Source organism: Notamacropus eugenii, chromosome 4, assembly GCF_028372415.1.
Source record: "Notamacropus eugenii isolate mMacEug1 chromosome 4, mMacEug1.pri_v2, whole genome shotgun sequence".
NCBI lineage: Eukaryota > Metazoa > Chordata > Mammalia > Diprotodontia > Macropodidae > Notamacropus > Notamacropus eugenii.
In genome coordinates this window covers 158,348,117-158,363,240 of record NC_092875.1, presented here as the reverse complement: position 1 = coordinate 158,363,240, position 15,124 = coordinate 158,348,117, and the positions used below count along the sequence as shown (strand labels likewise).

The 15,124-nt window shown below is 37.1% G+C and overlaps 1 protein-coding gene across 4 annotated transcripts in view; it reads left to right on the top strand.

The window, feature by feature from the left end:
• Window positions 1-15,124, top strand: part of ESRP1 (epithelial splicing regulatory protein 1) — a 104,884-nt gene that overhangs the window by 48,151 nt on the left and 41,609 nt on the right. For 2 of the 4 annotated variants that reach the window (XM_072603500.1, XM_072603498.1), the window contains exons 11-12: window positions 3,720-3,938; window positions 14,372-14,570. In XM_072603500.1, the coding sequence (XP_072459601.1) occupies window positions 3,720-3,938; window positions 14,372-14,570 (418 nt within the window). The remainder of the gene's footprint in view (window positions 1-3,719; window positions 3,939-14,371; window positions 14,571-15,124) is intronic. The other 2 variants (XM_072603499.1, XM_072603502.1) reach the window with 1 other exon arrangement.

Sequence of the window (15,124 nt, the reverse complement as noted above, 5' to 3'; positions counted from 1 at the left end):
GACAACACTGGGATCTTAACCCGGATCCTACTTTCCAATGGAATGTTTTCTCCATTTTGTCTTTCACTCTATTGACAAGCAGTCATGTAATGGCTGCAGTACTTTAGTCATGAGACATGGGTTTGAGTATCACCTCACAGTCTTAGCATTTATGTGACGTAGGTAGGTCACTTGTTTTCTGTCTGAGGGTGGTTTCCTCATCTATGTAATTGACATGATGATACTTGTATTACTTGCTTCAGGAACTTGTTACAAGGAAGGCTTTGTTTTCTTTTAACTTCTGATTCTGAATTCTACCAGAACTAAAAACAAAAACAAAACATTTCTGTAAACATAGTATACTATATTAGGTATAGAAATCATACCGTTAGTTTTGCTATTGTCCTCCTTGTTTGTGTTTTCTTCTGGTCTTCCCTGTAGTTTCTTCTGTGTTGTTTTTGTTTTTAATGCTTCAATGAATGGATTTTTCTTTCTTTCTTCTTTTTCTTATTTTTTTCTTATTTCTTCCTTTATTTTCTTTCTTTCCTTCTTTTCTCCTTTCTTTCTCTTTTTTTAATGGGGGGGCAACTCTATGGGTCCTTTTCTTCCTTCTCAATGTTATTTTAATCTGAGTTTCTCTAATCATTTGTGGTATTTTTTTTTTTTTGCAGTTATGGATAGCTTGAATTTTTTTCTTTGAGAACTGCTTGTTCATATAACATTTGACCATTTATTTATTGGGCAGAGGGACTTATTCTGATATTTTTGAATCAGAGAAAAAGGCTTTGTAAGCCTTCCAGTACTGTTAGTCTGAGTTGTTTTGTTACCTAAATGTTGAATCAGTGATTTCTATACCTTACTGCCCTATCTTCTAGATCAATATGATTTCATTTCTGCCTTTATATTCACTAGTGAACACTTTTGGCCACATCCTTTCTTATTTCGACATCATAGCTGATTCACTTCTCCTCCCTTTATTTCTGCCCTAGATTTATGTAATTATCTTCCACCCTCTCTTGGTTCCCCAAGCAATTGCTTAGGTTATATTGTCATCATTATGTTTAGGAGGCAGCCTGACAGGTTGAGTGAGGGTGGGGCAATGTAGATGGGAGGTTCTTTGGCCCTTTTTCTCCTGTGAGTCAAATAAACAGCATTACCTCTATTGTCCTCAGAATTTAAGAGGTAAGAGACTGATAGACTGATAGCCTCTACTAGTGATTAGCTGTGATTGTAGTAGTGGCTGCCATTACCTTGACACTTTCAAGCATGAAACCTAGGGGAGAAAAGTCAGAGTTGCCTTCCTCAGTGTGAAATAGTTTTGTATAGACAAATAGATGTATCCTTCCAGTAAGAAAAAAAATACATGTAGGAGTTTTGCTCTGTGTTTTCTAGGGTCATCTTCTCAACTGAACTCATTGATTAAAATTAAAGTCCTCTTGTTCTACCATCCTAAATTTACCTTAAGAAGAAAACTTTTCCATTCCTCTCTTTGTAATGACTGTTGAATATAAATTGATCACTATACTAACTTCCCAGTTGCTTTCAAATGCTATGATCTGCATATGAAATTTGTTCTACCTTCTTTCTTTCTAAGATGTGGTACTTCTCTCTTATATTAGGTCAGAACCCTTGTTTGGTCAGTGGTTTCTTTTTAGGATATTCACTGTATTTTATGTTGGAGGGATGAGGTGAGATGGAAGAAAGGTTTAAAAGCTTCTGTGTGTTTTGTGGGAGTAAGAAGAATTGTATTATCAAGTTCCTGGTCTATTTTGAATCTGTAAAAACTTGTCTTCAATTTAGTTACTTAGGTATTATAATTTTTTAACACTTTTACATAAAACAATGTTTACAGAAAGGTGTAAATCAATGAACATTTATTATATGCTTACTATGTGCCAGACACCATGCTAGGAACTGTGGTTATAAATATGTGCGAAACAATTCCTGCCCTCAAAGGGCTTACATTCTAATGGGGTGACAATATATGTGTATGTATGTGCATATATAAAAGAATATACAATACAAAGTAGCTTTTTTCTAGTTAACATTCATTTAAAAAATTTTGAGTTCCAAATTGTTTCCCTCCTTCCTGCCCCTCTTCCACTCATGGAGAAAGCAAGCAATATATCAGTTGTACATATGAGGTCATACATTTAGCCATGTTGCAAAAAAGAAGAAAAAACAAGAAACGTAAGTGAAAAAAGTATGCATCAGACTGAAATCACAGTTCGTTAGTTCTCTCTAGAGATAAATTGCATTTTTCATTATGAATCCTTTGGAGAGGTATTGATCACATTAGCTAAGTCTTTTGCATTTGATCATCATTAAAATATTGCTATTACTGTATTTAATATTCTCCTGGTTCTGCTCACTTTGAATTTGTTCATGAAAGTTTTCCCACTCCTTCTGAAACCATTATGGTATTCATTTATTGTAGCATAATAGTATTCTATCATAATCATATACTACAATTTGTTCAGTCATTTCCCAATTACTGGGTATCCCCTCAATTTCTGATTCTTTGTCACCACAAAAAGAACTACTATAAATATTTTTATTCATATAGGTCCTTTTTTCTTTTCTTTGATCTCCTTGGGATATAGACCCAGCAGTGGTAGTGCTAGATCAAAGAAATGCAGAGTTTGATAGCTCTTTGAGTGTAATTCCAAATTGTTCTCCAGAATAGTTGGACCAACTCACAACTCCACTAACAGTACATTAGTGTACCTATTTTTCCACATCCCTTCCAGCATTTATCATTTTCCTTTTCTGTCATGTTAGCCAATGTTAGATATGAACTGTGGTACTTCAGAGTTGTTTTAATTTGCATTTCCCTAATCAATAGTAATTTAGAGAATTTTTCCCCATGATTATTAATAGCTTTGATTTCCTCTCTTGAAAATTACCTTTTGACATCTTTTTAAAAGTCAGTTGGGAATGGCTTTCAGTTTTATAAATTTGGCTCGGTTCCCTATATATTTGAGAAACAAGATCTTTATCAGAGAAACTGGCTGTAACATTTTTTTTCCTAGTTTCCTGCTTTCCTTCTAATTTTTACTGCATTTGTTTTGTTTGCAGTCAGGATTATCTATTTTACTTCCTGTGGTCATCTTTATTTCTTGTTTAGTCAGAAACTCTTCCTTATCCATAGATCTGACCTATAGAATTTTCCTTGCTCCCCTAATTTTCTTATGATGTCATCCTTCATGTCTAAGTCATGTAGTAATTTTGACCTTATCTTGGTATACTGTCTGAAATTTTATCTCTGCCTAGCTTCTGCCAAACTGCTCTCCACCATCCTCAGCATTTTTTTTTCAAATGGTCAGTTCTTAATGCAGGGTTATTTTGAGGTAGGAGTTTCCTAGTAACCGGGGAATGGGGTAGAAAAAGCCTTGTACAGGAATTTTGAAGGATTTCAGGGATCTCTAGAGGTAAAGGTGAGGAGGGAATATATTTTAGACCATTACGCAAGATTTGAAACAAGGGGTAGGTAAATTATATAAAAGTCATAATAACTCATAGGTGTATGTATCTTAAAATAGTGTCAATGAGAGAAACACATCCTAAGTAGAAGAACCTAGAAAGAACACAACTTAAGTCAGAGTTCAGTTGAATTTTAGTGGAAATTCATACAATATAGTTACTTGGGGAGAAAGAAATGCTTCATCACAGTTATCCTCAATGAAGAAAACAAGCATAAGTCTTTTGTCTCACAGACATTTGGTTTACTTCACATGCAGGTGCTGAATCGGTTTTCTTCTACACCCCTCATTCCACTCCCAACTCCCCCTATCATTCCTGTACTACCTCAGCAATTTGTGACCCCCACAAGCATCAGAGACTGTATACGTCTAAGAGGTCTTCCTTACGCTGCCACTATTGAGGATATATTGGAATTTTTGGGAGAATTTTCCAGTGCTATTCAAACCCATGGAGTTCATATGGTATTAAATCACCAGGTAAGTGATTCATTAGAAAAGTATTACCTGATAATCTAGCATTTTGAGGGAAACCATCAAGGGCTTTTTATAAGCTAGCACCAGATATACCCACTAACTACATTTGAGAGTGTCTCGGGGAAAACCTTAGAAATAAGCCATTGAGAAATTCTATAGAACATTCAGTACATTCAGTAATTTCAGTTCAAGAGTATTGAAGAAAAAGATTTTTTTTTTCTTCATCTAAGGTCACAGACCCCTGAAATCTCATCTGTGGACCCTAGATTAAGAATCCTCTGCTCTAGAACCAGTTACTAATCATTAGTGATGTTTCATACCGTATGAAGAGGGAATTAAAATTTTTATACTGATCCTTTCACCTCACACCTCAATTTACAAAGCACATCAGTCAGTCAGCCAGCACATACAGTGTGCCAGCTTCTGTGCTAAGTACGGGATATTAAGAGACAAAAACATGGTCATTTCACCGCAAGGAGCTCCCATAAAAATGGGGGAAGGCAACATGCTGAAAGTAGTGTTTACCAAGATATAAATATACAATAGAAATAGAAATAATCTTGGAGGGAAGGCACTTTCAGTGGACAATAAACAAAAATAAAACAAAAACAGTCCTTTGATTCCTAAAAGCTTTCATTCTACTCAAGAAGAATTGCCCATGCTGATACCACTATATACTTCATCTGCTACACAGGTAAAGAAGCCTAACATATGCAAAATAGTTACAAAAGGATTATTTTATTTTTTTATTTATGTCTCCAGTGAAGTATGTGGCATGTTGACTGGTTAATCTGGGTTAGGAGAAGGACCCTACCACTTCGAAGGATTAGGAAATGTCTCTTGTAAGCGTAGCATTTCAGCAGAGTTTTGAAGGAAGCTAGGAATTCTAAAAGGTATAAAGGAGAAGAGAAAATATTTTAGGCATTGAGGGACATCCTTGTGCAAAAGCCTGAATATGGGAAATGGGAATGTTGGGGGGGATGGGGAGGAGATGGCCTGTAGGCCAATATAGTTAGAAGGCAGAGTCCCTGGAATCAGTAAGAACCAGTTGTATTAATCTGCAACAAATTGTCACCAATAAGGACTGCTTTTATTGTGTTCTGATTGAAACATACAGAACATACTGTCCTGAATCCCTAATGAAGGAAATTAAATTACATCAAAAGTTGTTAAAAGTCATTTAATCCTTAATGATTTTGAAAGGGTTCTATTTTTTGAAATTAGGATCTGTTTTCTAAATGAAATCTTTTTCTGGCTTTAATCTCAGAGGGAAGGGCGGTTCAGAGTAAACTTAGTTTTGTATCTACATGATAATAAATGTTGATGAAATATAATCCCCACCCCGGAAAAACAAAAAAAAATTCCCTTAGATTTACAAATCACTCTTTGTAACAATAATAATAATAAATTCAAGAGAAAAATTGGTTTAGTCATACTCTAATGAAATATTTCACCAATGCAGAATTTAAGAAAAATTTGTAGACTAAAATAAATGTGTAATGTGGTTTGTCAAGATAATTTTTTTTTAATTTCAGACTTTTTGACTAAAGTAAAGCTTTATGATCTATGACTGTCATATGTCTTCCTATATTATTATGTTCCAATGATATTTTCTGCTATGACTCTAGAAGTGCCATCTCCCTTGACCTGTTTTGTTAGCAACTTCTCATCCACTTCTCCACTCCTCTTTTTCTGAGCATTGATAGAGAAAGTCAATTGTTATGATTTATTTAGCATGAATTTATATCTAAATTTGTATGGGTCCTTTATATTATGCCCTTTCTGCCCCCATTCTTGGTAAATGAACTCTTCTTGACTGAGACAAAACCATTTGATCTCAACTCTACTTTCATCCTTTTTATCTTAAAATGTCTTCCCCTGTTCTTAACTCCTTTCCTCCTGCCTCAAAAATGTGCCTCTTTCTCAACAAAGCTAAACTGTCCCTTTAATTGAAGACTTGAACACATCCCCTTTCTTTCTTCATCTTCAATCTCATCTTCAGTGGCAACTTTTCAAACATATTCAGGCATGGATAGAGAAAGCATTATTACCTGCCAGGCACTGTGCTAAGCACAGGGGATATGAAAAAACAAAAAAATGATGTAGTCCTATTCTCCTATTCTCTTCCATTTTAATAGGAGGAGACAAGCATAAAGTGCATCTGGAAAGTGGGAAGAGGGGATTGGGTAGAAAGGAAAGAGTGTACCCTTATGGGGGCTCGACAGTAGTATGGAGATGGAGCAGCCTGGAGAGTAAGCCAGATGTGGTCCATGAGAGTATATATCCCGTGTTTATGTTTTGTTTTGTTTTTAAGTTTTTTTCATCTACTACTCCCTCAGGGTACTGCCTTTCATCCTTCCTTTCTCTGCCAAACTTTTTACTACCCATCTGCCTCCGCTTCTCCCCCTTGCTTTTAGCTTGTGTCTTACAAATGCTATAGAGATGTCAGAATTAGCACTAATAGAAGGCCATTAAAATGCTCTGGGTAAATGGGATATAGATAACTGTCTACAGAACCAGGAAGCCTTGGATTGAGTCCTGCCTCTGACATGTGCTGGCTGTGAGATCCTGGGTAAGTCACTTACTAAGTGCTCCAGGCCAGTCCCTTAAGACTTGTCAATTGCAGAGAACATGCTGCTCTGGCAAGTGGTAGCATAATGGATGATGTTATTCCTTTTCATGCACTCTCATTTTCAGTCAAGCTGGACTACTAACTTAACACTCTGTCTTGTATTCCAGTTATCCTGTCCTCTTAATATTCCTTGTTTGCTTTCTTTGATTTTCCCCTGACCTTTTCCAATTGTTTGTGTTCACCCCTCCTCTTGAAAATCCTTTATATAATTTTGTTTATGTTTCTCTGTCTACATGTTGTATTCTTCTAGCATAGCAGTTCTTAACATTATGGTGTCATAGATCCCTTTGGTAGTCTGGTGCAGCCTTTCAATCCCTTCTTAGAATAATGTTTTTAAATATAAAATGTATAAGATTTTTTAAAAATTATATTGAAGTAGAGTTATCAAAATATTTTTTCAAAAGAAGGTCTTGGACCCAAGGTCCAGAAGCCATGTTCTAGTGGAATGGATTGTAACCCATTTGGGGCAGGGAATCTGGTTTTTCAGTTCGGTCTTCAGTTATGATGTGTTCTATTAGCGGCTTCATAAATGATTGTTGAATTGTAAATCATGTAAATAAAACTAACGTGCCAAAGGAAGAGGTTAAGATGCTCATGAAAATAAATAATTATAATTCTGGTGCTTAATTTATTAATTTACTAGGGAAAATATCACCAATTTTAAACCCTAGTTTGTATCTGCATCTTTTTTTCCGCTCATAGTGATAGTCATAGCAGTGAAGTCTGTATACTGAAATTAACAAGCATTTATTGAACATCTAATATGTGCCATACACTGTGCTGAGTCCTGGGGTTACAAAGAAAGGTGGAAACAGTCTTTTCTGCCAAGGAGTTCACAGTCCAGTGGGGGAGAAAACTTGCAAACAACTATGTGCCCATCAGGTTATATAGCAAATAAAATGAAGATAATTTCAGAGGGAAGGTACTAGCAGAAAGATGGAGTGGGAAAGGCTTCTTGAAGAAGGTAGGATTTTTAACTGTGACTAGAATAAAGCCAAAGGAGTGAGCAGAGATAGAGAGGGAGAGAATTCCAGGCATGGAGGACAGCCAGTGAAAAGGCATGGAGCTAGGAGATTGGATTGTTATATCCAGGGAATAGTAAGGAGGCTAGTGTCACTGGATCACAGAATGTGTGGAGGTGAGTAGGGTGTGAGAAAGCTGGAAAGATGGGAATGGTCCAGGTTACAAGGACCTTTAAAAGCCTGGGGATTATATTTGATCCTGGAAGTAATAATAGGGAGCTATTAGAGTTTGTTGAGTAAGGGGATGACATGGTCATAGACCTGCACTGGAGAATAATCACTTTGACAAATGAGTCAAAGACTACTAGAGTTGGGAGAGATTTGAGGCAAAGAGAAAACTAGAACCAGAAAATGAATCAGAAAGCTATTAAAGCTGGTCAGGTATAAAGTGATAAAGGCCTGCATCTCCAGGGTGGTGGTAGTGCCAAAGTAGAGGAGACACATGATGACTTGTTTACTTTAAAATATGCAGCAAACCAGGCAAACAGTCTTGAGGGTGTTCGTATAAACAAAAATCAGCATGAGTTCTGGCTGTTTGTGTTAAGCAGAATAGAAAACACTAAAATATGTGCTGCTAAGAGAGTGGTCCTGTGAGTAAAATTGTCGAATGTGTAATTATGCTTGTAGAAAATGAGGAGACATGACTCATGGTGATTTGTCATATGAATAGTTAAGTCTCATACTTTTGGATTGCCATTCAGACCTTTCTTGGAATTTTACTTCAAAACTCCCTAGTGTGAGGATTTTAAGAGTTACTAATGTCTCTCAGAACCACTTAAAGCTAGTTTATTGTGTCTCTGATTTCCTCTGGAATAGTTGTCCAGAATGATTATTTCTGGGCAATAGGCTTCAGAAGCAACTAGATGGCTCAGTCGATAGAGCACTAGACCTGGAATCAGGAAGATCTGCATTGAAATTCAACTTCAAACACTAGCTGTATGACCCTGGGCAAGTCACTTAACCTCTGCTTGTCTTAGTCCACCGAGAAGGAAATGGCAAACCACTCCGTTATCTTTGCCAAGAAAACTCCATGGCCAGTACTGGCATGCTATGGTCTGTACTGGCGTGCTATGGTCCGTACTGGCGTGCTATGGTCCGTACTGGTGTGCTATGGTCTGTACTGGCGTGCTATGGTCCGTACTGGCGTGCTATGGTCCATGGGGTCACAAAGAGTCAGATGTAACTCAGCAACAACAATAGGCTTAAGTGTGCAAAGTATATGCTTCCCTTACCTAGTCAGTCAATCAGTGGACATTTATTAAGCTCCTACTGTATGCTGGGCAATATGCTAACCACTGGGAATACAAGAAAAGATAAGACCGTACCTACATTAGAGCTCTCAATCTGATGGAGGGACACAAGATAAAAATAACTATGTACAAACAAGCTATATGCTAGACAAACTGGAAATACTCAACAGAGAGAAAGGCGTGAGAATTAAGAGTCCTGTTAGGGCTTACTGGGGAAGATGGGATAATAGGTGGGAGTTGAAGGAAGTCAGGTAATCCAGGAGGCAGAGGTGAGGAGAGAGAGCATTCCAGACCTGGGAGACAGAGGAAATGCCTGGATTGTACAGATGGAATGTCTCATTCAAGGAACAGCTGTGAGACCAGACAACTGTTTCTAAAGAATGAAAAACTTTTATAATGAGGCGTAAATGATCTTTTTTGCTCTGGAGTTGCTATCAAAAGAATACGTGAAAGATCTTTGATTTGAACAGCATAAAAACTCCCAGGATGGAAAATCTCTCCCATCAACGGAGGAGATAAATACTGGGGAGTAGTTGCTTGAGGCACATAGCCAGTATTACATATAGATCTACTCATTATGCCACACTGCCTTTCTCAATATGTGGTTAGAGTTAAGGCATAAATAAAATTTATCAGAATAATGATACATGGATTTTATCCCACAAGCTGGAATATGAGCATATGAGGGCTAACTTCATGAATATAAATAGATTCTAGTGCTTTCTAGTTATACAACCTGCCATATCTAGACCCATCTGCTCCTGACTCCCTAGAAATACAAATTAACAAGGCAGCAAGTTATGTATAGAATACTAGAGTGATCTGAGTCATGAGCTGAACTCCATTTGTTTGGTGAAGTTAGGGAGTGGCTACATTTTGGTAGTGGAATGTACCGGATACAGCATTGGAGAGCTTGGATTATAAATCAGTTTCTGCCGCTTAGCATGTCAGCATGACTCTCTCTGTGAAGTGAGAGGGTTGTTTTAGGTATCAGAGAACCTTGTCAGCTCAATTCTATGATCTTCTTGTTGTCTATTTTAGATTTAGGGCTGTTTTCTATTTTATTTTATTTTTCAGTTAACGAACATTTATTTTCTTTTTTCTCCCTGATATAAAAAAGAAAGAAAATCTTTGATACAGATAGTCTAGCAAAACAAATGCATATGCAGTCCATGTCCACAAGTATCATGTCTCATTCTGCACCTCTGTTGGGGGGGGGTCAGTCCTTTGGAATCATGTTCTGTTATTAAGTCTTTCAGTGTTGCTTGCCTGTATGGTGTTGTTATAGGAATCATTCATCCCTCTGGTTCTGAAGCTCGCTTCATTCTGCGTTGGTTCATAGTCTTCCCCATCTTTTTCATCATTTCTTACATAGTACAGCTGTTGCTATTTTTTCTGTAATTTATCTGTCCCATTATCTCCCTGTCTCATCCCCAAATGTTTTTATGTTCGAGATGTTAGCATGAACCTTGAAAAGATGTAAAACCTGCCCTCTAGAAATTAATTTCCAAGGATTCTGATATGTAAAAGGAGCCTGGTGACATGTGTTTTTCTTCATGGATATTTACCAACCTTCCCTGGGTCAGCATAAATGGTGTAGGAAAAAAATAAATACTACTGGTATTACTCCTGCTATCCGTCACCAGCTGCTATTTCTATGGACAGCACTTTGGAGTTTTGCAGAGGGCTTTACAGTATAGGTCATGTTATTCTCACCACAAACACTGAAAGAGATGCTGCTGTTATCCACATTTTACAGATAAGGAAACCGAGGGAAACAGAGTCTAACCTTCCCTGAGTCATACAGCTAGTGAGTGTATAAAGCTGAATTTGAGCTCATTTCTTTGTGAATCCAAGTCCAACACTCTATCCACTCAGCTACACTGCTGACTTGCCTCTGTATTGTCATGCAAGAGATTTCTAAAGATAGCTTTTATGTTGTAATTATTAACTAAAAGAAAGATTTTCTTTGTGTTTTCAAGATTTTTATTTTATGTTCTCCTTCCTCCTTGACCTGCTCCTCAAAAAATATAAGGCACATTTACTAGAATGTATGTCAGAAATATTTTTTTTTAATACTTGGTAAAACTTCAGCAGTTCTTCTGCAATTAATTATATATTATTTATTAATTTTATATATTATTAATATTCTTATTTTTTAAAAAGCAGGATTTATACCTTTCATGCCCTCCCATCATTGGTAGTTATTAGCTAAAAACCTAGGTGCAAGATACCTAGCCCCTTTCGTAACTAGAGTATTGACTATAGAACATACCAACTGCCTTAACTTTCCTCCCTCTTCTCCCAACCCCCATCACCTACCACACACACACACACACACACGTACACACACACACACACTCTCACACTCACACTCCTTCTCTTAAGACTCTGGTGTCTCATCAAAGGTATATGAGGAAAGGGCTCGATTTTCCCAAGTCTTCTGACTCCTGCCATCACTTTTCTCCCATGTGCCTCCCTCTTTTATTGCTGTATCTCCACCCTTATTTTTTAGGTGTGTATCTCCAGAGAGTAAAGGATGAAGTAGGACTGAGTAGGAGAAGAAGGTATCATGGCCTAGTAGAATTTCTCTCAGGCCTATTCCCACCCACACCCACACCCCCACAACTGGAGAAAAGCCTGGAGGTCAAAAAACTGAATGATTGCTATATAGTATGCTGATGTTGCATAAGCATTGTAGGGAGTGATTAGGTGAAGGTATCAGTCTGGAGGGACAGGAGAAGCAGTGCCATGGAAAGAGGGCAGGATATGGAGTCAAAGGACCCAAGATTAGCCAGTCATTTATTAACTACCTATGATGTATCTAGCACTGTGCAAGAAGGATCTTTTAGGTCTTTACTTCTACCCTTATTTCCTTTTAAGAGCAATTTTAGTTTAGTTGATGAATGGTGTTGATGTGGGTCATGGTAGTCTATTCCACTGATAAAAGTCTTCTTTTGTCCTCCTAACTTTTGCCCTTAACCCTGCCTCCAAAATATGTGGTTTTCGTTGTAAAAAACAATCTACATAAATTTTTCACCACCACTAGAAAAGCCCTCACAGCATGCCCCCGCAGGTCAGTAGGTACATCCTTGAACATGTTTTCATTTTAACCCCTTTTAAGTCAAATTGAGAATCTCATAGACCTTGTTGTAGGGGCTCCATGTTCTTATAATCACAGATGAGTCCTGGGTGGTAGGGCCTGTGTCCTGAACCCTATCTTTTTGTGACATCAGTCAAGCTGGATTGCAGCATGTCTCCCCTAGTTTTCTGTTCATTCCCCCTCAAACACAATTACCAATTGTGTAGAGACTGTCCCAGGGAGATTTGTCTCAGTGGAAAAATTCTGCTTCTTATTTACATGAAAGACCAGAATCCTTTTTTTTAGGCAGGGGGAGGTGGATAACACTGTTGAAAATGGATATGCCCTCTACTATGAAAAAGCAGTTAATTGCAGAAACTTTGCTTGAGATGTCTGTTAATGTGCCATCAGCATTTAAATGGTCCCAAGGAGACTTTGTCTATCATTAAATATGAAAGCAATCCTATATGCCTGATTCTTTACCCACCCCATTTTCTGTTCTTCTTTCTCTCTCTCCCAAGTTATAATTTTAAACAAAGCTAAATTAAGAGGGAATCTCTAGGGATAAAACTAACACACACACACACACACACACACACACACACACACACGCAATTTTCTCTCCTAGTCATAAAGTGACAAACTTGATTTTAAAAGAAAATTGATGATCTGGTTTTGAAAATAGATTCTCAGAAAAACTTGCTTTCATTTTGTTGATTTAAAAAAAATTATTGTTAAATCCAATAATCTCAACAAAATAATTAAATCAAACAATATATAAAACCACAGACTCCAAACTATTTAGTTTTTCCCAAAATTACATGCTTTTTGATAAAATATCTGATTTGTTCTCTGTTCCCTTCTCTTTCTTTTTGCTGTCTGTGTCCTTACTAGACTTTGATGCTGTTTAAAAAGTTATAGTCAGTGTTAGAGTTCAGAAGCTGCTTTCTTTGTTCTGGATCACTTCCCATAAGACTTTTCACATTTCATTTTCAAATTTTTTATGTAGTGTTATTCCATTTTATTGAAAACACCGCAGTTTATTTAAGAATTCTCTAATTTCTGGATGTGCTTGCTGTTTCTAGTTTTTAATTATAACAAAGCCATTGTGTATCTTTGTAGTGGTGGGTCATTTTTTTTTCCTTTTCATGACCTTGTCTGCTTCATAGATTACTAGAGATTTTTTAGTGACCAGTCTGCTGGTAATAAGCCTCACCATACTTGGCTGGGGTGGATCTTGGGCAGCAGGCTCAGTATGTCATTGGCTACATTGAAGACTATGGTAAAAACAACAAAACTTGTCAGAGCTTGTAATCTATTGGCATAGCCTTGAAGAACCCAGAGCTATCTTCATGCCATGATGAGGCATTAATAAAGGATATCAAAATACCATAGGGTAGAGTCCTAGTAATGGGATGGTTTCATCAGAACGTATGATTGGTTTTGCAATTCGCTAGACTGCCAAACTGAAGAGTGCAGTAGTGTACCTCTTTGATCATACCTCTGCCGTCAATGAATCTTTATCCATTTTTAACCATTACTGTGAATAGTATCAGATAGCAATGCAACGTTGTTTTAATTTCTCTGATCATTAGATAATTTTAAACTATTAAAAAAGTAATATTAACTTGTATTTCTTCATGAAGAATTTTTATATCCTTTGCCTATTTATCCTTGGAGGAATAGATAGAAACTTGCCTTTAGATACAAGACTCAAAGAGAGCTATTATTGCTTAGGGGGAAAAGCAGTATAAACTAGTAACTGGGCCCAGGACTTGAGATGGGGGATGAGGAAGGAGAGCGTAAGCAAATCCCTCCCTTAGCCATCTGCTATCTTAGCCCTGAGGGAAAAGAGGAATAAAGAAAGGGGGAGGAGAGAAGGGATGAAAGGGAAGGAGAAAGCAGAGGAAACATAAAATCAGTGGGAAGATCAGAATTAGTCAACAGAAGATTGTTATGGATTTAACTACAATATGTGGAATGAGATATTTGCAACTCCAGCTCAGCTCCAATAGTACCTTTCCATATTGGATTAAGATTAATCAGGAGGTCACATACTTATCTGTTTTTCAGGAAGAAAAAAACAAAACCCCTAAAACTGCAAACTGTACTTAGAGACCATAGTGAAGGTTATAAAGACACTTTCTACTCTGATGCTGTATTTGTGTCAAAGGAAGAGAATTCCTTTCAGTTTGGAGCTTCCAAATTCTTTACTTCTGCTTTTGTAGTCCAACTGAGAAAGAGATATTGTTCCCAATGTTTTGATAATAGAATGCAAATCTGTCTTTGTAGATTTGCAAACACCTGCATTTCATAATTAAAATTTCAATGACGTAAATGATTGTCCCATGGCATATCAACCAACAATTGTTTCCTAGAAATAGAAGATGAATCTTATTTTCCCTTGTTATACAAGAAGGCTTTTTTTTCTTCCCTCTTCCCTCCATCAGGGTCGCCCATCAGGAGATGCCTTTATCCAGATGAAATCTGCAGACAGAGCATTCATGGCTGCACAAAAGTGTCATAAAAAGACTATGAAGGACAGATATGTTGAAGTCTTTCAGTGTTCAGCTGAGGAGATGAACTTTGTGTTAATGGGGGGCACTTTAAATCGAAATGGCTTATCCCCACCGCCATGTAAGTTACCATGTAAGTTTTTCTTGGGTCTTGGCGCTATCCTCCGCTATGTGCTGGTAGGTGCTTGAGCTGCTTTCATAACTATGTTCCTGGCTCTTTCTGAGGCAGATAAAGTGATCATGTGAAGCTTTCTCATCTGAAATCAATAGTATCTGGTGATTTAATTTCAGATCTTGGTTGTGGATATCCATAATAAAAAAATGTTAAAAACAAACAAAACCAACCTTTCAGATCACCCTCTTGCCTCTCCAGTGATAAGCAACTTGATTTATAAAGCTTAACATGCCCAAGTAAGTAAGCACTGACTCTGGGAAGCAACATGGCTATAGAGATATTTTAACACACATGTACAATAATTTAAAGGTGAAATTGAAGTTTTTTCATGAAAAGCTTCATTGCGTGAGTGATGGTAGGTTTGTTCTTTTTCTCCCCTACTTTCTGGATGAGGAAAAATAAAACTCACATATTGACTTGTTGAGACATATTTACTCTGTTACGTTACAGGGTGTCTGGAGTAACAAGTTAACACAAAAACAGAATGTGTAATTAAACTAGCCAAAGTTTTC